The following is a 23,340-nucleotide window of genomic DNA, read 5'->3' on the forward strand; positions in this document are numbered from 1 at the left end:
GAGTAAATGATTTCTAAATTTTATTTGTGCCCTCGTGAATCTTTCTTTTACTACATTTGCAAATAGGCCATAGATGATTAGTCTGTTTCCAAAGTATGTAGCATTAAACCATACATTAGTTATACAGCTCCACTGTGCTTTGGAATGCGCTGCCTTGTCTCTGAGAATTAGTCCACACAAAAGCCGCGTGTTTGTTTTACAAATATGTTCCCAGATAACTTTTTACCTGTTGCATTATGCAATGTTGATAGACTTCTCGGTGGATTTTGAACCTATATTATTTCTGGCATGCTGTTCATACCTGCTCAAGAACGCAATTTAGAGATATTAAGCCACATTGATTTTTGCTTGCTACTAAAAAGAATAAAAAGACTGTAGGTTTTATCTTCCTGGGTGTCTTTTTATTTGGGAGGTATTTTAGATAGCATGTGACTTTTACACAGACAATTATTTGGGGGCTCTGTGAATCATATTAATCTGAATCCTAGCAAAAAGAAAAAAAAAATCACTCATTTTAATTGTACAGATTAGTTACAGTATTTATTTGCATGAAACTTAGACATACCTTTTAAGACATATGAGAAATATTAGTGAATTACCCAAAAGGTAAGTCGACTTCCTTTTATTTGAATGAAAGACATTTTGCAGGACTGCCAAGTAGAGCATGACATCTTCCAAAAATAGAATTCCACACAAAATCAATCTATAGCCAGATTCCAGACTTACAGTGGGAGAGAGGCTAAACAGTTCAAGTGATTGCGTGATTTATGTCTGTTCAATTGAAAAGTGTAGTCGGTTGGGGCATGATGGTCTACATGAATGAGACAGCATTATAAATGCTGCCATAATCAAAAGAAAGAATTGCATTATCATCACCACCAGACATTGCACCTCTGAAATCCTGCCAAATGTTGCCTTTTTGCAAACTTATCTTTTGTATGAAATGAAAACAGCAAGAGGATTTTTCCTTCAAGGGTTGAAAATAAAATCTGCTAACAGGCCTTCTGGACTTAGTGTTGTAAGGTAATTAAGGGGTAGAAGATCAGCCACCTTTTTAAAGAGCGAGTTGGTTTTGACTTAGCAAGTAAGCAGTTGAATGTTTTTGTCATTTTTGGGCTTTCAGAGGCTGATCAAACAGTTTTTTTAAAAAAAGGCTCAAAAAGGTGAGTGCCATTTCTAGTCCAGCGGAGCAGCTCAGTAAGATAGATCACGCCTGCCTTGGCCACACTGTTCCAGCAGGAGTGAGAATGACAGTCCCAAAGCACTTCCTCAGCTTGAAAGAACTTGAACTGAAGCATGCCCGCTGACTCCTCTGTCTGCCATGCATTCCAGACGTAACTGATTTCAACTCGACTTCTTAGACTGCTTACTGGTACTCATATTTTGATTAATGTACACTTGGATGGCATCATTTGTAGACCCTGCACAAGTCCAGTGGCTGTCAGGAAGCAGCATGAATGAGATGGGTAGGCAGAAATGGTGCCTTCTGTAGGTTACCTTCCTGTGTTGTTTGTTTTTGTTTTGTTTTTGGTACTGGGGAGTGAACTCGGGACCTTGTGCTTGCAAGGCAGGTGGTGGAACCACTAAGCTAAATCCCTGGCCCTGTTTGTATTTTTTTAATGCAAGTAATACGTGCATGTCTATTCCAAAGACTCAAGTAAACCATTACAATTCAAGACAAAATGAAAATATCATCATTCTCTGCCCTGCACACTCTTATTGCCTTCATTTAGAGGAAAGTGCTATCAGTAAGCAGCAGGCATCCACCCTTTGGACCGCTTGTAAAAGTATTGTGTGTGTACCTAGGGGTCCCCGATCACAGGTGCCTTTCACAGATGAAATCAGATGACCAGCACCATCCTATAAGTCACTTCTTTAGTTATCAAAATGCTGTCATATATCTCTATTTTTAAGGGCTATAAAACAAAAACGGAAGAAATCCTTTCATAAATATTTTTATAAGTAAATATTTTAAGTGAAAAATGTAGTTTCATAATAACTTAATAATGTTGCAGGAGAGTTACAGATGAACTAATGTGCTTTCTTGTTTGTTTATTATACATAACAATTCCATGATATACTACATTGGAGAAAACCCACAGAACAATTCTATTGACAGTAGTTCATTTTTTTTCTTTTTTGGAGGAAAATGAATGTTTCATTTTCAAGTAAAGATACTACTTAGTTACAATGAAAAATACTGTGAAGAGCTACACGACAGATTAGTCTTTACTAAGGCATAAATTAGCCACAGAGCTCTTCTGGCAAAATACTAAAAATTAAGTCAACCCAAGTAAGGCCCTCTATCATTTTGTAAGGAAATGAACTTATTAATTGGGTTACCTATGATTTTTCACTTTGAATTGCAATTTAAATTGCTCTGATCATTTTTCTTTTTTAAATATTTCATTTTCTCAATTTTTCCTTTTCATTGCTACACGTTTGCAGTACGTTCGGACTGCGTTCCCGGTGGGGAGTTGGTGCGTGTACACAACACTTTAATTCGTGTTTGTCATCCCCTCCACTCTCTCCTTCCTTCCTCTCACTCTAGGTTCCCTTCCCTTTTGCAAAAGACCTCTCTCTCCATTTCCTCTTATTCATCTTTTATTGCTCTTTATTTATATTTCGAGTTTCTCACATAAGAGAAACCATGCGATATCTAAGCTTGTTTACTTCTGAACCTTTTTCTGATGGGCTTCTCCATTCCAGTACTCAACTTAGTAGATTTCCTAGGGAAATTTTAGGAAAGTCATTTTTCTAGGGAAATATTATTTTGTTATTATTGATAATTACATTGGATCGCCATATACTTGTGATGATTTATATCCTTCAGAAGACTCAGACTTCAAATATTTTTAGAAGCAACTGTTATTACTCCTATTGCCCAGAGAAGGAAAAGACTAAAGGGAAAACTAAGGCTTAAAGTCTTCTAACTTTGAAACTCATGTTCTGGCTTTTTTTTACATTCTTAGCGCCTTTGGCTCATACTATTTCCCACCTCATTCCTTGTGATTAAAGCTCAATCAGAAATCTTTTGTTCTTGTTTATGGAAGCATGGTAAATAATTTTCTGCAGAATCCTTAAGTAGAAAAAGATTTTTTAATATTAAAAGTAGACCTCTGCAAAAAGTTACCTGCAAAATAATATGTTTGAAAAACAGCTGTAATTTCATATTGGCAAGTTTTAAAAGTATATTGCACTTAATAGTTCATTTGTTCCTTGAAAACCTAGGTGAAGCCAGGTGCCATGGCACGCGCCTGTAATCCCAGCACTTGGGAGGCTGAGGCAGGAGGATCACAAGTTTGAATCCTGCTGGGGTAACTTCGCAAAACTCTGTCAAAATAAAAATAAAGGGGAAAAAAAGCCTGGAGTTATAATTCAGTGGTAGAGCACACCTGGGTTCGACGCCCAGTAGAGCAAATAAAACAAAAATACAAGGTGAATTCTACTATATCATTGTATTTTTAACCAATTCTGATAGAAATATAAGGAATAAGATCTATTTTAATTATCAGAAGAATGAAAACACTGTGCTCCGAGACCGTAAAGGTCTTAAATTTTTCTATTTTCTTTAAATAAAACTTTAAAAATATCTAAAGTAGTGGTTTCCTCTTTGTTTCTGTAGTAGAGTGGGATGACATTACACGAGAAAGAAGAATTGAAATGAAATTGTCATATCCCCAAATAGAATAGGTGTCTGTTCTAATTTATGTAATGAAAAAAAAGCACGCTTCGCGGCATTCATTTAGTTGTTGCCTTGCCTCATCCTCCACATCTGAAAAGCCTTTCTCGGCGCTGTGTGTGAGGGATAAGCAATTGAGACACTGTCCAAACAGAATCACAAAGAAACACAATACGGAAGGCTTCTGTCGACATGCAGCGCTGCAGCGATACGCTGTTGACTCTGTACTCTATGGAAGCACTGTTTTCAGACATTTATAAGAAAAAGAGAGTGAAAACCCAAGTATAAAATTGTTGAAGATCTTAGCTTTTATATCTCAAGCCTCATAGGCTTCTCTGCCCGGCTGCCCATTAACCCTGACTTCTACCACCACCACCCTTCCTCCCACCCTTGGTCATCTGCAGTTCAAGTTAAATGTCCTTTTCGTCCTGGGATCTTCTATGACTCTCTATGTCTGTACTAAGTCTCAGTCTCTGAGCTTCAAAAGCCACAGATTAATTCAATGATAGCTGTGCTCCCTCCATAGTCTATTTATCTGATTATCACAATTGCCGGTCTTTGACACTAGAACGTGCGTTCCCTGAGGACAAGAGCTATGTATTATCCATGTCTGGTACAAGTGTCAACTTTTCTGAAGGAAAGAAGCAAAAAAAGTATAAAGGAAAGGGCCTTCATTGCTTTATTTTCAGTGTCCATGCTCCCCCAGCAAAGGGAATATTTTATCAATATTTCTGAGCCCCGTCTAAGTACCAAGTGATAAGCCCAAGTTTTTACTTTCATCTTTATTTCTTTAATAACTGTCATCTTTTTTACTGTAAAGGAAATAATTAGTTACAAATTTTTCCCCAGCTGTAGTTGCAGCTTTTTCGTAGAAATAAGGTGGAGACTTTGGCAGTCATTTACTGTGTTCCTTGTCTTGGGCCCTATTATTGAGAGTATTTAGTTTTAAAACAAAATTGTTAGCTACTGGATTTTATTGAAAATATACTACATGTACTAACGGATCTTAGGTTTGGAAAACATGATAAATAAAACAAAAATACTTTTGTGCCGAAGAAGGCTGTAAGAAAAATATACTTGAAAGAGGTAAGACCAAGAAACTGCAGAAAAGTTAAAATAGTTTCTGAACTTTTTGGTTTTCAGGCAACACCAGAAAGAAAATGTTTTTATATACCAGTAAGTAGAGCTATTTTCATTGTTATTAATTTTACTTTAACTTCTCTATGTGCTCCATGATCAGCCTTTAATAATTATAACATTTTGGAAGCTGCCAAATTGTTTCTTCCATTAGAATAAGAATCTCCTATCTCTTTTACTGTGGATCCAATTTCCATCTTCATTCACAAACAACCATGATAATTCTTGATTTTTAGTTCCCTTTAAGAAGAGAGTTCTTCAGAATTGAAATAAATTGTATACTTACCAAAGTGGGTAATATTAGTGTGATGAAATAAGTTCATTTAGAAGACACACTCATGGGCATACTGGATAGGACCCCCCAAAATTCATGTGTTACTCTAGCTCTACCACGAGTGTGGTGATTTTGGAAGATAATCGGGTTAGAAAAGGTCATGAGGATAGAGCCTTCATGATGGCATTAGTGTTTTTATAAGAAGAGACACGAAAGGGTTTTCTGTGTCTCTCTCTTTGCTACATGAAGACACGGGAAGAATGTGCCTATGGTATTTTGTTACAGTGTCTCAAGCCAATTATGATACACACCCAACCTTTATGATATATGTAACAATACGTAGGTAAAATTTCTTGGAAGCTCCTTTTTGCGTTCAGGCACATATGTGTTTGTATAACTCTCCAGAGACTTGGATATAATGAAAAGCCACCTTGGGGCCACAATCACCTGTCAACATCTCTGTTGATTGGCAGGTATTTTATGAGCCTATTTATTTGAAATATCTTTGTTAGCCCTGCCATGTTTTTGCAACTGCACTGGGAAAGCACAAGGGAGATCACTGCTGTTTAATTACAAAAGGCTCAATAAACATATTTTTGTGAAAACTGATCAGGTTTTTACTACCTGCCTTACAATTATTTTTTTCCTAACACACGAACAAACAAGTATAAAGTCTCAAACCATTCATTATATAGCTCTTTGAGTCATCATGACAGAATGTGAAATAATTAAATGACTATCATCTACTTTATCATTCTATAGCATCTGAAATTCTGAATCCTTCATACTTTGGGAGTGTCGATGAACATTTAAATTTTATCTTTGTTATAATAGAAATAAAATATTTATCAAAGAGGTCTAAAAATAGAAATCAAAATCACATTTACTTTGTTGTTAATTTATGCTGTTTTTCTCATGAAATGTTATTTTAAGGAAACAGAGTAAGCAAGGATATTTAAATTTTTTATCTGTCTTTAGTACCTTTACTGTATTTAGTAATGTCCTGAAACATTCAAACACATATTTATTTTTTATTTTTTAAAGCAGAATACTTAACTCTGCTGATGTAACCCAAGTGTGACTTTGTTCTTTCAGTCTTCTTTTTTACTCTAACAGTGCTTGCAGTCATTAAAAAGTTGTAATCTTAGAGGCTGATGTGTCCAACTGACTTTACTTGTATTGACACATTATCCCAGCCAAATGAAAAAGAAAGTATGGTTGAATTTTTATTTTTTATGATATGCTTTAAAATATATTGTAGGATCATCCTCCTTTGTGCATTCTGAGGGATGGTGTAGTATTAGATATGCTGAGATAAAAATTTTCGTAGCTACTCCAATTCACTTAAAAGAGGTAGAAACTCTTGGGCCCCTATGGGGATAATTTAAGTCAACAGTGGTACTAACTGGGTCATTAGAAAAAGCAGTTATAAAAAAAAGTCTTTGAAATGTGATACAAACCTGACAAAGATTTTGTACAAATACTTAAGCATAAATTTTTATGCCTGGAAAACTTTATATCTTAAGTTTTCAGAGAAAAATATATAAATACAATTTTGGGAGAAAAAAAACTACATAGTGACCATCTATACTGTTGTTTCTCTCTCCCTTTGCACCACAAACATGTCCTTTTTTCATTTAACTCATATCCATTGCCTTACTGAAAAACCCTCAACATTTATCTTTGTGTTCAAATCTCCCTGTTCTCTGTGTATCCTTGAACCTCCCTTCGAACACACAGATATTATTTGTATGGCATGTATGTATAAATGCATGTTTGTAAAATGGGTTTTCTTTCTCTAATAAAATATTTCCTTAGGGCATGTAGGAAAAAAAAATCATTCACCACCACTTATGGCATGTCTACCTGTTCCTGTCATTTTAGTAAGGAGAGGTTGTAGTGACAAATAAGACAGAAGTTTCTCACTGAATGATGGGTATTACTCCCTCCTCTTATATGATTCACATAACATAATGGAGAATTCTGTTCCTAGTAAACAGTCAAGTCAGCTGATACAAGCCACCAAGGAACATCAGCTTAAGACCCTGATGGAGTAAGGGATGACCTAAGGGACAAGTTTGAGGAGCTGTGAAGATAGACATCTAAAGACCCACCACACTGTGTCCTCTGTTGTGTCCCCTTCGTTATCCTAGTGTCAACTTCCCATGTCTCTGAGGCCTCATCTTCAGTGCTAGAATTTCAAGGATTATGTGTACTTGGAGGGTTCAGCAGGTTTTCTGGCAAGCAGGTCTTCAGTGTTGGCACTGCCCCAGGTCAGCATTTTTCAAGAGTAAAGTCAACATGGAAAAAGTGTCTATGTCTTCTTCTTCATGTTTTTATCTTATTTTTAGTTCATATTCTTAACAAATCTCCAGTTAACTTAAAAAAGAAGAAACTTCCAGCCTTATTCTTAACTTGCCTCAGTGACCAAGCCTTCATATGCCTTTGAGAAAGTAAGAGAGCACCACAAATATAAAAAATAGCAAAATATTATTGTATAAAACATTCCCTCAAGGCTAGAATAGGTATTCTAAATTGGTTACTCTATAAATGTTAATTGATAGTGATGGCCCCTGAATAGCTTTTATTAGAAGCTTGAGAACACATCCTATAACAGACTTTTTTTTTTCTCCTTCTGAGTTCTTGAGTTCAGAATTAAGTTTTAAGTGTCTTTGTGGATAGGGGACATGCTGTGGAATATTCCAGTCCCTTGCTTTTATGGTTGCACTGAGGGTACTAAAAATGAATTGGAGTGCTGTTTAGCAATCTGTGAAGTTTCAACATGTTCACAGAGCTCAGTAGGAATCTTGGAAAAATACTTTTTTCAGACATTTAGCTTTCACGTTAAGCTTTCTTAGCTTTCCTTTCATGTTCTTGTGCTTGTAATAAAATTTTTAAAAAGCATAAATTGTAGAAATGATACTTTGATTTCATGGAATTCTGCTATCACAGGGCATTAGCATGTTTTGAAGACTTTCTACATTAATTCTTTTAATGTGTACCCATATATAAAGTAGGGTAACTGTATCATTGCAAATCCCATTTGCAAATCAGAAGGTTGAAGAATATAATCCATTCTTCTAATTTCTTCCAATACATATCCCTAGGACTGAAAAGGAAAAACAAAACTCCCAAATATCAGACAAGAAAGGGCTGGCTTCCACTGTAACCTATCTTGAATTTAAATGTGCAAACTTCTCACAGGTTATTCATGTGGGACATATTTTTTAATTACGCAATAAATCTTTGTTACTCCTGAAGTTAAGGTGAAAATCCTCTTTTACAGTATATTCTGCTTAGAAGATACATTTGTCCGTCTTATACTTGTTTTCTCATATTGTGAACACAATTTTTCTAAAAATCTGAGTCGTAAAGAGGAAAAATATATATTACCTCTCTTACAGAGTTATGAGTTACACATAACAGAAGTTTTAAATTTTTTTCAACAATTAAAGAAATCTACGTCTAATTTCTTTATTTTTTTTCTTTTCTTATGTAGACACCCAATTTCAATCATATATAAAAATACAATGGTTGACTGTCATAATAATATAAACAAATCTGGAAAAATCTCCTTTTCCCAAAAATGAGCTGAAGCTATTGGGTCTAAAATGATTACTTATAGCCATTATCAAGTGGAATGCTTCTGAAGTTCTTATCTTCTAAAGGAGGTGGTGACATTTATTTGGTTATGTAGTTAGTCAGTCGGTCAGTCATTCATCAGTTGTGTCCCACCTCCTCCTAAAGGCTTTTTGGAGAGTCTGGCTGACCTGTGAGAGCTCACTCCACTTGCCTGTTTTCAGAGTCAGCCTCTCACGCTCCTGCCTGGCCTGAGTGTATACCATGCCCCAAGCAAAGCAGGAGCCACTTCTTTTCACAAGGACAGCACTGGATTAGAAGTCAGAGGACCCATCTTTGGTCTTATATTCTATGGCCATGTAGTGCCACTATTCCCCCCCTTTTTTTTTTCTTTGTACCAGGAATTGAACTTGGGACCTCGTGCTTGCGAGGCAGTCAGTGATACCACTGAGCTAAATTCCCGGCTATTTCCCATTTTAAAAACTGGAGATGATAGTATCTTCCTAGTCTAAATCATTACATCATGAAAATTCAAATTTATCGTATTCATGGGGAACTGAAGGTATGACAATATTTAGAAAATGTATGGAATTTAGTGAGCCTGTGAAAATAAGCAGTGTTGTGTTCACTTCTGCAGCGTATATACTAAAAATCAGCAATGAATATATCATCATACTATATTGATAATTTAAAATAGTTATAAACATCAAGTGTTTATGAAAAGAATCAAAATAGCAAAAGTCTATTCTTAAAAGTCATATTAACTTTTTTACTAATATATCTATGCCTTTGATCTCTTCTTCCTAACTACCTTAAGCCAAATTATGTTTATACCTCAGGCTCTCTTGGTGCAGTTCTAAAGGTAAAAGCCAAGGATATACATATGGCTAAGACCTTGAGTTTAAAAATTAAAACTCCAAGTTGAGCACGGTGACACATGCCTGTAATTTGAGCACTTAGGAGGCTGAGGCAAGAGGTTTGCCTTGAGTTCCAGGCCAGCTTGGGCTAGATACTGAGTTCAAGGCCAGCCTGAATTACAGAGTGAGATCTGTCTCCACCCCCTTCCAAATTAACACTTCAATTTAAAGCAGTTATGTCTGGCATTTAGCAGTTGTTCAATTTATGCTAGTTCAATGAGGTAGTATTAGGGCATACGTAAAGATCACTTTCCTGCCTGAAGCAATAAAGTGAAGCCGCAAATGAATTTAGAGCAGGCTGAACAAAGGATATATTGAGCAGAGGTTGGAAATAACCACAACCAGTTTGATTGGATTCTATTATTCCCTGTATTCCTGCAGTGATATTTAGTTTTAAGATGCAAAGATATTTTAACCTGAGAACTTCATACCCTATGACACACTGTCACTCAATCCTAAGACATAATGATATTTTATTTTTTAAATACTGTTGGTTTCCAAACAGAAACCTTTTATTCACACATTCATTAATCAACCTGCAACTAGGTTAAAATGGCTACTAAGAAAATATTTTAATACACATCAGTTATAACTGTCAAATGTTAATGGTCTCAATTCACCAATCAAAAGAAATAGACTAGCAGAAATCCCCAGTACTACAAAAAAAAAAGAAAAAGAAAAAGAAATGAAAAGAAAAAAGACACTTAGTTCAAAAAGAAATTCATAGACTGAAAGTTAAAGGATGGAAAATGATATTCCATGTGACAGGACAGGAGTAACTATCCTATTTGCAGACAAAATGGATTTCAAGCCAAGACTAAGAGAGATGAAGAAGGTCCCTACATCCTTGTAAAGGGAACAATCCAAGAGGACAGGATGACAACCATCAATATATATGCACCAAATACTAGTGTACCCAGCTGTATAAAACAAATATTAACAGACACGAAAAATCAAATAAGCACTAATACAAGAGTAGTGGGGCACCTTTAATACTCCACTGTCACAGACAGAGCAACTAGGCAAAAAATCAGCAATGGAATACTACAACTCAACCAAACTCTTGAACAAATGGATTTAACAGATGTTTACAGAGTATTCCATGCCACAACATCAGAATACACATTATTTTTAGCTACACATGGGTCATTCTCAAAAAATAGACCGCATACTTGCTCATAGAACAAGTTTAAGCAAATGCAAAGGCGTTAAAGTTAACCCCTGTATATTATCAGACCTTAGTGCAATGAAATTAGAAATCAACATCAGGGCCAGGGATTTGGCTCAGTTGTTCCACCGCCTGTCTCACAAGAGCAAGAGCCCAAGTTTGATCCTCAGTACCCAAACAAACAAGCCAAAAACAAAAAAAACAAAAAAGAAATCAATAGCAAAAGAAATCATAGGAACTTCATAAACACATGGAAATTGAACAATGCCCTCCTGAACAACTAATGGGTCACAGAGGAAATTAAAGAAGAAATTAGACAATTTCTATAATTAAATGACAATGCCAATACAACATATCAGAATTTATGGGACTTAATGAAAGTAGTCTTACAAGGGAAATTCATAGCCATGAATACCCATATTAGGAAGACAGAGTGAAGTCAAATAAACAACCTAATACTGAACCTCAATCTTCTAGAAAAAGAAGATCAAAACAAACCCAAAGCTCATACAAGGGAGGAAATTATAAAGATCAGAGCAGAAATCAATACAACAGAGTGAAAGGAAACGTTACAAAAAAAAATCAACAAAACAATTCTTTGAAAGAATAAAATTGACAAATCCTTAGCCAACCTTCTAAAAAAAAGGAAAGAAAAGGCCCAAATCCATGCAATTAGGAATGAGAAGGATGAAATTACAAAAGATCCAGCAGAAATCCAGAGGATCATCAATACCTATACACCCATAAAATTGAAAACAGAAGAAATGGACTGATTTCTAAATACATATGAATTACCAAAGTTGAACGAAGAAAATATCTTGTTTGGTCATAGAGGCCAACCTATCAAATTATCCTTCAGGTATTTATAATGGAAATTTATTCCCAAAGTTCTTTGTTCTTTTGATTCACATATCTCCCATTACTCAACATGCCTTTACACACCTTTCTTCTGGATTTAAATTGCCATTTGTATGAGAAGGACCCTCTTAACCTGTACTCTGAGGAATGGCATCTAAGTAGTTTTCTATAGTATAATATAGATTTTGGGAGTACATAAATATATGTAAAAACTTATTTCTCATAATAAAAATATCAACCTAAATAAAAGTTTTTTAATTATACTAGTCATTTATAAATCCAAAGCTATTAGGAAAAGCAGAAAAATGTATTAGTCTTTAGACTTCTGGGAGGGAGTTAAAATGAATACATTTTATATCAGTTCCTTCAGAAAAGAACTTTCTAGAACCTTTACCACATAGCCTCAGTCCATGTGCAATCAGACTGTCTATTGTCTTCAGAGAGAGTGGCTGCCTCACAGGCCTGGCCCAGTAATGGATGAGTAGTTTCTGAAGAAGCATTGTGACCCCCAGATGTGTTCTTTGAAGCTACACGTCTGGGGAACAGTCCTTTTGTTACAGTGCCAGGGTGATATCGGAATTTCCTGGGAGTCAGTCATCACAGGAAATTATCAGCAATTCATAGACTTTCCTTCTTTCATTCACTTTGGCCTTGAGGGTAATCACAAAAGATTATAGTCTCCATTTCAGCTTTCACATCACTGAAATATTCTTCTCTGCAGAGAGCATGATTGATTTCAGAGGACAGCTTTTAACCCCAGCTTTGCGAAGGCTAGTCAAACTGTCATGTTTTGATATCTATCAACGATTGATATTGTGATGCTGTTCTGTTGTTTGGCAGAAGTATGATGATTCCTGACTAATTAAATACAGTAACATATCACTGTCTCATGTTACGAGATATAGGTATTTGTCCATGTTAGCAAAAATACTAGAGGCTGTATAGAGGCAGAGGGGTGAATGAAAATATCAAATGAGTGTAGTGAACTGAAAGGCCAACTATTCTGATAGATTAAATTTCAGAAAATAAGGAATATTTCAGGAACGTTTCTGAAAATCTTCACAGGAATGGATAGATTATAAATGCAAATGCCTTTTTGCCTTATAACATAAAGTCACTTTGTGAATGTTCCTGAGAGATTTGGTGTGTTTCATGACAACTTATTATATGGTTCATGTAAGTTTCTCTCCCTTCTTTGGTTAGGAAATCTTGATACTATACCCATGGCCAAAATATAAGCAAAATGGATGCATTTTCAACTTGATAACTTTACTGTATTCCCTTTCTCTTATTTTTCTTTTTTTGTGTGGCTTTATTTAAAACATAAAGAGAGCTCTGTGTCTATTTGAAATAAATTTGATAGATAAAGTAGTTTCAGCTGGATGTGACTACATTTTCTTACAAATTCAAAAGAAAATGAAGACGGTTCATTTTAAAACTACTTTTGCTTTAAACTACAGCCTCTTTGCAGTCACATAAAAATTATTATAAATCAAATGGGCAAATGTTAAATGTCAAGCTGTACCATTAACAGAACTTTATTCAATAAAGCAATTATCACTGTAGAAAGTAAAGTGAAGCATTTTATTATAGCTCTTTATTTTACTTTACAACTATTGCATTTTTACACTATAAATATAGAAACAAACTTGAACCAAAATGTCTTCTCTGATATGTACACATGTATATATCTGCACAAAAGGCTAATAGCAAAATGGACAATGATGCAAAATGATTTTTTTTATCCAACATCCACAGAACCACTCATGGACCACCTTGCTAATTAAATCCATAAAACATTAAATGGGACAAGGTGAAGCCTACAAAAAGGAAGAGTAATAGAATCAACACAGAGTGTGATGTCCTTGGATGGAAGTCAAGGAGGGAGACTAGATAACATACAGGATAAATGCTTGCACATTCTTATAGTAAAACATTATTTGTTATTTATCTAAAATTCATATTTAGGTCTGGGAGTTTGGCCCAGTGGTAGGGTATATGTTTAGACCTGTGCAACACACCACTTTCAATCCCCAGTACCAATAAATAAATAAATAACTTCCTTTCTTTTTTCCGGTACCAGGGATCAAACTCAGGACCTTGAGCTTACCAGGTAGCTGGAGTGCCACTGGGCTAAATCCCTGGCCCAAATAACTTTCAAATTCAACTGCACCCCTTATATTTCCATTTAATAACTCTATTGACTATCGTGGAAAATCTGGGTTCTAATCTTACTCGAGGAGGCTCGAAAAAGTCCCTAAAATTCTCAAAGTCTCTTATTTTCCAGGTGAGAAAGTTGCACTAATATCAAGCTGATGAATCTAAGGTCTGACCTCCTACTTCAACCAGAGCTTAGTTTTCAGAGTTTCATTGAATTGAATTTCCAGTTAGAACTCTGCTTAGGTAGGGCATTCTCAGGCTCAAACTGAAGCAAATAAAGTAACAAGTTTGAAAATGTAGATGATCCTCCAGGTTTCACCTCTGTGTAGTGAGTGGTATGAGGACGGAGTCCAAGATGCTTAAGAGCGTTGCATATTTGTTGATTTGCCTACAGCCCCTCCAGTTCTCTGTTTCAAAAAATGTTTTTATTAGTAAATGTTTCCAGGACTTAATGAACACATCCTTGCTGACTCCCACTTATCATCTTCTTCTTAGTGCAAGAGTAAGAAATGAGTTCTCCATTTGGGAGGAAAATATTTCATTTCCATTGTGCTTTGCAAGATTAAGCATATATCCAGAAAGGCTCCAGTTTCTGTTTTTGTACTTCCTTCCCCTGGTGAGGTTTTTCTTTTCACCTTATACCTTTTTAATTTGTGTCATGGGCCTCAACATCGGAATATATCTGATTAGTTACTGAACAGCATTTCAAATTTAGCATTGGCAAATGGTTTTGAAAAGATAACATTTAATGCATTTGGCTTTTCACCAGGTGTATTAATTTTTAAATCAAGAAAGCTTATAACTTTCCTAGTCTTTTGGAAACCCCTTGTAATATTTTTTGGCCAAATTACCAGAAGAGAAAACATAGTCTCATTCATTTACTTGTATTTGGAGACTTAGCTCTGATTGTTTTTAAACTACATCGTAAGTATCAGCTTGTAGCCTTTGGTTAGTTGTACACCATGTTTTTCTTCTAAAAAAATAAGTAACTTTATTTTTTTTTAAAAAGATATTTCTGGCACTGAATTTTATGTCACGGCAATTCAGCTGTTGGGATATTTGAGGGGTCATTTGCAAATCATTATTTTTAAAAGAAAAAAAGAAAAGGGCCAAGAACTGAGGGGAATCATCTTCTTTCTCAGATATTTGTCCTGCCCTTCCAAACTTTAGGATGAATCTCTTCAAATAATTTCATAAAGCAACTATACACACGTTCTACCCTTAAGAGGATATTGATGCTATTTAATATTTTGTACATCTATCGAAAAACTATTCTTTAGTTTTTCTTCCTGAAATAATTTATTTCTTGTTTTATTTTACCCTAAGGAGGCAAGGTACATACTGAATAACATGGGGAGCATCCAACCCATTTATTTTTTTTCTATTGGTGAATCTGCTTCCTCTTCCTATCACAGAGAACAGTAAATTTTCAACCATCTTTGCTGGCAATTGTCTTTGGGTCATGTAGTTCGTTGTCATCTATATAATTTATGATTGAAAAATGTATGTTTAAATTAGAAAAAATATTACAGTAAAATACTCATTGCCATTAATCCTCCTCAAATACCCTTCCTCACTTCAAACGCATTTCTCTTGTTGTTATTGCCACTTACTGAAACAGTTCTGGAAGTCATTTTTCATGTCTTTATTTGCACTACTGTGGCTGCCTCGATGTCCTAAATCTATTCAAAACACTTACCTTTCCAGCTCATTTTGACCAAGGGAAAGAGCCGAAGTTGCACAGTGCCAGATCCAGTGAATAGGGTGGAAGAGAATGCACTGTAACGTTACATTAGATGACTTTTGGCAGCAGCGTGCACTGTTTTTTTTTTTTTTTAGCATAAGTCATGAAGATGTTCGTGAAAAAAAGACTTGCAGAACTGCTTCAAAAATTGGCAAGAAGAGTGAGAAAAGTGTGTTAGAAATGAGGGGAGGTATTTTGAGGGAATAAATGGCAATACGTATTTTCTGTAATAAAATATATTTAAATTCAAACATTCACCATATTTTTCAATCACCTCTTGTATGTCTTGAGCCTTTAAAATGTTTTAATATATGTTGTTAAGAACTATAATAGTACATAAGATCCTAATGAGATAATTGACAATGTGAAATAGGAATAAAAGGACTAAAGGTGTAGGGAAAGTGGGAAGGGTAGGGGAAAGGGAATAAGGGAAAAGAAAAAAATGAGAAAATGAAAAAAAAGGAAATAAAGAGTTTGTAAATGGGGAGGAGAGGAGGGGGTGAAGGGAGGGCAGGGACAAGGGGAAAAAATTAGAACCAAGACCTGTCATGTAAAGGTACAAGATCCCGATGATGAATGTAACTGTACTGTATACCTTAAATGTACCAATAAACTAAAAAATTTAAAAAAAAGAAAAAGAAAAAAAAGACTTAGAGGATAGTAACTTCTTCACAGACTAAAAATATTAATGGTGTTTACTATCATTTTATTTCTTTTCCTGGGATATTAAAATTTGTTGTAGAGATAAATTCTTATAAATTCCCTGAAATATTCCAGGTAGTCTTCTTCCTTAAAAGCTGTGTAACTTTTTTCACATTCTTTCCAACGAGCATCTAGCATATTATGTAAAACCTTTGTCACAGTGTCTTTGAAAGAGGCTATGGACATCCCAACTCTGTATTTGTGCTTTGACCAGAAAGTGAAAACCTTTTAAGAATTTTCTTTGCAACCTGATGGAAAAATACCTCTCACTCCTAATGGTTTCTGATTATCACAAACAAGCATTTGCTTATTCGGGGATAGAAGCAAACAAGTAAAAGCACAAGTTTCCTTTAAAGACATAATTCAACTCATTAACTTAATGCTTTTTCTCTACATTGAGAGCAGCAGTTTGCAACCAAGGACAAAGGTAGTACGGGCTTCCCAATACATCAAATTAACCAATTAACATTTCCACATGCATTTTAAACCTGAGTATGGAATCATACACAGTAGAACTTCAGTGCTTTACTCAAATAGGGAGATCAACTCCCACAAGATTGCTGGGTGATTGTGTGTTAGTGACAACAAGGTATGAGTGAATATACAATTAAGTCTTATACCCATGACAGAAGTGAATTAAAAGTCTCATTTGTTAAACTGAACTTTTCAAAAAGCTCTTTGATGTGGCTTCTTAAAATTACCCACTAGCATAACTGCAGCTTGGCCACATCTCTCTTGATCCCTGGCAGCATGGAAAATCACCAGGCACCTAGAGCAGCCAGGAAAATGGAATATTTTGTATTTGTACTGAGCATGTTCATTACTTACTAGGATCCATTGTCAGAGTTAGACATTCAGCTTCAATGAGATATAGGAATCTAACCTTATGTCATCTCCCATTAACGAAGTCACAACAAGACTGTCTGAAAACAATCTTAGAAAAGTATTCTCTCCACTCAGAGCAGTTTAAAAATTATATGTAAAAAGAATTACTGGATTTCTCCTAAAGAAAGGGATATGGTAAAAATCATCTATTGGCTTTTAGGTTTTTGGCTTTCACCATTTGTTGACAATTTAAAGTTCTAAAAACATTAAAGATGAAAAGTATTATTTTGCTATCACATCTTCACAAACACCTGTTAAATCATAGACAAAATATGTGTTTACTTTTAAAATGAAAGGGTTATTTTGCTATTCACTAAACACAAAACCAACTGCAGCCATACTCTATGGAAACCCACTAAGAAGACCTCCAGGGGAGATGCGTCTGACATTTAGCACTTATACTTAGAGAACTTCCAAATGCAGGCTTGTAACCCTTTCTTCTTGGAAACTTAATGATGGTGGTGGTTCTGAGATCATTTGTTGTCTTGGTACTTGGTAGTTGAAGAAAATCCTCAGCAAATACCTTATAGACTGCTCTGAAAGCTAAGGAGCCAGCTTTAAATAAAATGTTTATATAAAATGTTTAACCTCTAAACATTGTAAAACCGAAAAGAGTACTAAGTCCTTTACTATCAGAATGACTTAGAAAGAAGATGGCAGAGACACCAATCTCTTAACATTCTGAATTTTTGCAGGGGTTCTTCCAAAAAATTAAACCCAGATGGAATTTCTCCAGAAAAGCAACTAGGAAGTGTAGGCTTTAGTCTTCTTTTCAAAACAGATCTTCAGACTAAATCAAGGATTATTTTTCCTTAATCTAGTATCTTTTGTCATTGGAATACACACCTCTTGCTTGATGAATCTCAGAGCTTTCCAAAGATGACTTGACAATACGGAATTTGAAAGAGATGAAGCTTTCTAAATTAATTTCTGTAACAGAAAAATCAAAATAAAGTACTAATCTGTGCTATAGTCCAACAGGCCACCTCACTGACCTACTTCTGTTCTACAGTGAATGTTGACTTCTACAAGGAAGGCTTTGCCACTGGGTTGCACTTAATTTCTACAGCAATCGTCAACCGGTCTCAGAATACTGGGAAGCCCACAACATGTCGACAAATTAGTTGTACTAGTAATAATAATAATAATAATAATAATAATAATTTTATTGGGTCAGGTACTTAGGTATAGCTTGTGTTTTATATTCTGCAGTCACATTGTGTCATCTTATCCTCTATCCCAGTTCTGAATGCCTGGTTGACATTGTGCAGGGTAATGGTATCCACAGAAGGCAGAGCCATTGTTGATGTTTTCAAGGCATGGCCAACTGTGATTTCAACAAAGAGCTAGGAATTCATGGGGGAAGCACCTTTCAAAATATTTGACTCTTGCTTTAATCAGCAGTGAGTGACATGTGATTTGTCTGCCTTTCGGCAGCTTTGACGGCATTCAGGCAGACGCCCCACCTAGTGCTCTGGTAGGAGAGGTGGTGTCAGTATGGCAGGTGTCAGCCTTCACACATTCCAGATGCAGAAATGCAAGCCTCACTGTAGACTACAGTGCTGAAACGTTCCATGTGGTTTCTTTTTATTGAGTCTTCGGATTTGAAATCCAAAATAGTACAAAATTGAGTGGCTGAACTAATGCTGTTGACAATATTCAATCATCCATATTTCTTGATCTTTGAGAGGAGAAATTTGTCTTTGTCATAACTGCGCCTGTTTTGTCTATTGAAGTCTTCAAGGATTTCAAGAAAATAAAACATTAACATAAAGATATGTGGTCACCACATTCAAATATGAAAGGTAAAACTTCTGAAGTAACTTTCGAGAAATATAGCTCTTCAGTAACAATAGCTATCACTTTTAAACATGTTGCCTTATGAATATCTGTAGTTCTAATGAAATCCTACTGTCACATTTTTTTTATAAGTCTGATATTGACAAAAGAAGGGATGCACTAGTTACTGGTTTTGTACTACTACAATAGGGTAATACGACACTTAAAAAGTTGGCGCTTGGCCAAACTTCCCTCAAGCCCTCAGCGTTTAGTAGCCAAGGTCCTCTTCACAGCTCATCAAAGACAGGTGCAAATGAGGACTGCTGCCGCCTGCTAACGCGTGGTCTCTAAGTATTTCTAGAACCTTTTTTTTTTTTTTTGTCTTGTGTGCAAACTGAACAGTTAGAGTGGGGGAAAGAGGAGAGAACAGTGCAAAGTTTTATATACGACTTTCCTGAAGATGCAAAGAAAAAATAGCTTTATCATAAGAATAGCAGAAATGGGTCAGAAAGAGAAGACCCAGTCTCGCTTCTCCAGAAGACTGTTACTTAAGCACCACGTAGCCCATTTGCGCAGCCCATATGCACAGGCAGCTGCAGGCTGCAGCAGCTCCAGAGCGCTCACGCTTTTATCCCCAAGTCCAGGGCCACACATGATGCCCTTATCCCTTGCAGGGTTCTTGCAGCAGGGAACAGTGATGAGACAGACTCCTGAATTCATTTGAATCCTGGCTCCAGCTCTTCTGGATTTCAGGGTAATAAATCATAGAATCTCTCAAAGCTGGGGATTTTGAGTTTGTAAAAGGAGGATAAAAATCATATCTTCCTCGTGTGATGGCAGAGATTCCATGAGATGATCCCTTGGTATCATTCCTGGCACAAAGTAAGAACTCTGTGAATCTGAGCAGATCTTATTATGTTGTCTATTGTTGTTACACAGCTAGAAAAAGAAATTAAAAAGTAAATACCTCTGGGCAGATGACACACTGTTGCCACTGTTAAAGGGAGGATCTTGGTTGCTAAAGTGTGACCAAGTCGAAAAAGGGAGGGGATCTGAAACAGGAGCAGGGCAGAGGAAACAGACCTGCTGGTGCCTTCTCGTGCCTCTAATGTCAACTTCTTTTTCCAGACTCCAATTCAATAGATGTACTGTCTATTCAATGTACTGTCTTTTTCACATTTTAACTTTAAAAATTATATCCTTTCTTGTATTTAACTCATTTCCCCATCTAATCTGGCATAGCATGTGAAACACAATAGACCACCGGAAATATTTAATGGATGATTGATTTTAAGTTTCAAAAGTAAAAAATCTGGTTTCTGTTTTGCTTAGTAGAAAATCTAGGAGGATCTCCTGTATTTTAGAAGTAGTAAGCACTTACCAAATGCTTTTTCAAACACTAGTTAAAATAGATGGCCAAGTTTAAGGTGAGATTTTCCTAATCGTTATGACTAGTATGGATAAAGAAAATCCTGTTTAATTCTTGCTTTTTAATGGTGTGATATCCAGTTTATTCTCATTCCTAGCCTCATTTGATAGCTAGTTAAATCTTTTAAAGAGTCTCACAAGAACACAATTCAAATTTTAAGCCTTTTGAAAAGTATTAATAGGGTTGAGCAAGTTTATAAGTCTTCCAAAGTTTCATCTAGAAAATCATCTAGAGTCTAAATATTGTCTAGTGTTATGTGTCACGTCAAACTCACTTGATCACATAGGCCCTACCTTGGGTTCATTCTACCTTTAGTGAAGTGCAGCTGCACGTTTCCTTTCCCAATTTCTAGGTTTTATTTGCAGCTGCATGTTTTTATGTGATTGCCTGCACTGTGCAGAGGTAAATTACTTTTTGGTGTACTCGGAGAAGTAATGATCTTTTTAAATATTCACACAGATTTGCAGTCCTCATAATCTTGTGGATAGACCAGAGATGTTTGTTCTTATTTTGGTGTTGAAAATGTAGCAGATGATGTGATAAGGCTAGCTTCATTAATTCATTTTATAAGCAGCATAATATCATAGTTAATTCATCCATACATAGCCTCCAATTACCTCTTCAATTCCTGGGAACAGCCACAACCCCATCTTTCATTTTTATTACCTACCACTTAATTGCACTAATAGATTTTGCTTTTCATTTCTACATGATTTTCATTAGACAAACTGGCAAATGTTAACTCTTGCTGTTATTTTAGTAAGTAAGCATTTTTTACTCAGAGATGAGCAAGAAAAATGTTTTTTTTTAAACTTTAAAACATGTAAATGTACTTGCTAGCATCAAAATTCCAGATGATTACTTTTAACTTTTACTGTTTTAGAAAAGAAGAGGCTTATTTGGGACCAATAAATTCTGGAAGGTAAGGAATATTTGTAGCTAGAGCTATACAGTGGGTTTTTCCCCCCTCTTGAAAAGCTGCTTTAAAATTATTTACCAATGAATCATAATTTTCATAATTTCTTTGTATAATTCAAACTAAGAGTTAATTTAACATGACTATTCAACAATATTTTTCATTTAAAGCATATAAACATTTTAATAAAGAGTGTTGAAAGCACTCATCTTTAACAATTAAATGTCTATGAAGTCCCAACTGAATCTTAAAAAGATATGTTTGTTGTGTAATTTCATTTCCTCCAATAATTTACATAAGTATTTTCCATATAAAACCATTATTATAAAAATACATAGTCTTGAATCTCCTAAATTGAATCACTCGCATCTATAACATTTTAGGATTTATAAGAGCGTTCTTATACATACTGAATGCTTTATTCATTTGGAAAATTGGTGGTTGAATAAAGGAACTACCATTGATTTAATTATACATATCTCGTTATGATGGAGCACAGACATCATGCTAGTGTGAAAAACTGCATACAAGTTAATACCATAGTTATTATTTTCATCTAACTTTTAGAATAGTATAGGAGTTCTAAAAACAAAAATTCAGAATTTTACCACTTTCTCCTTTTAAAAAATCTGAAAACATTTCCTATGTTACTGCGAAGTGTAGATCTCACTGAAATGGTTCAGATTATTTGTAGTTGTTGTGTCAGATGCCAAATGATCAAAGTATCTCCTCAACCATATCTGCTCCAGGGTTGTCAGACAAACTGGCAGGTGGAGGATTCTTTTTTATACCACTTAGTTTTATTTTAATTAAATCATGTCTCCCAAAATATTTGCAAAAATGCTATAATTATAGAATTCTATGAGGAAGATAAAGGAGATTTAGATATGAGGAAAAAGTGAATCTTTTCCTAAAATTCCTGTGAGGAAAAAGAGAATCAAGTGGCAGCTAGAGAATATCTTTGCAAGTGAGAAATTTAGGGGACACAATTTTGATATGATTGGTGATAAGCATTCAAAAAATAGAAAAACAGCAGAAGCAGGATAAAGTTGCCTCAGGAGTTACTTGAAAAATTATGTGGGCAGCTAACAGCCTCAAAAACTTAAAGGAATATTTGCATGTAAGGATTGTGTTGGGGCCATTAGCAGTTATAAAATGAGAAAATAAACTAAGATTGCTTTCTGACATTTTGACATTCTCCTTGCCTCATGGGGGATTTTATTATTTTTTTCTCATTAAATACAATTTAAAGACTAGGGCTGTAGCTTGATAATAGTGTGCTCTTTAATTATAATTTGGGTTTCTCATATTGGAGAATCCATGTGATATTAAGCTTGCATGTCTTATTTATTTCACTTCACATAGATTATAAGAAAAATATATAGAGCTTTCTCAGGTGGAAAGGAAATCAAAAGAGGAGGAAAAGGAAATTTAAAAAAAGGAATTAAGATGTGCCATGTACATGTACCAACTCCACACAAGGAATGGAAACACTATGTACTGCAAATATGTACTAATAGGGCCGGGGATTTAGCTCAGTGATTCGGGGGCCTGCCTTGCAAGTGCAAGGACCAGGATTAGATCTCTGGTGAAAAAAAAAAAAGTACTAATAAAAAATATTTAAAATAAAATGTTTATTAAAATGTAAAAGAAACCATAGTGTTTGCCTTACCTATGTGAGGTCCTGGGTTCTATTCCCAGTATGGCAAAAAAAAAAATCAAGACCTCAAAGGAAATCCCCTAATTTTTCAATGATAGTTGGGTTCTAGTAATTAAACATAGTGTCCTTAATAGCTTGTTTCATTTGTACTTTTAAGTTATAATATTGATTTGGAGTGTGTATGTGGACAGTTCTATGAATTTTAACACATGTACAGATTTGTGTAACCATCCTTAGAGTTAGGATATCAGTTTTACCACTACAGAGAACGCCTTCCTCCCTTAGGAAGCCATATACCTGTTCTGCATGGTGGGAATACACTGCTCTGTCATGGCTCTTAAACTTGCAGAAAATGATAGGCTAATTTGCTATACAGAAGCTCTTCAACACACCGTCCTTTCTACTGTATTTAAGTTGTTCTATTGCTAATTTGACTCTTTGCTGAGTTAT

The 23,340-nt window shown here is 35.2% G+C and overlaps 1 protein-coding gene across 5 annotated transcripts in view; it reads left to right on the forward strand.

Annotated features, from left to right (window-relative positions):
- Znf385b (zinc finger protein 385B) overlaps nucleotides 1–23,340 on the forward strand; it is a 299,896-nt gene that overhangs the window by 209,693 nt on the left and 66,863 nt on the right. For 4 of the 5 annotated variants that reach the window (XM_033756309.1, XM_010636790.2, XM_019209392.1 and 1 more), the window contains exon 3: nucleotides 21,198–21,236. The exons of the other annotated variant lie outside the window; for it this stretch is intronic. In XM_033756309.1, coding sequence (XP_033612200.1) covers nucleotides 21,198–21,236 — 39 coding nt within the window. The remainder of the gene's footprint in view (nucleotides 1–21,197; nucleotides 21,237–23,340) is intronic. 5 annotated transcript variants of the gene reach the window in all.

Source organism: Fukomys damarensis, unplaced genomic scaffold (genome assembly GCF_012274545.1).
Source record: "Fukomys damarensis isolate Sample0158 unplaced genomic scaffold, DMR_v1.0_HiC HiC_scaffold_26, whole genome shotgun sequence".
Taxonomy (NCBI): Eukaryota; Metazoa; Chordata; class Mammalia; order Rodentia; family Bathyergidae; genus Fukomys; species Fukomys damarensis.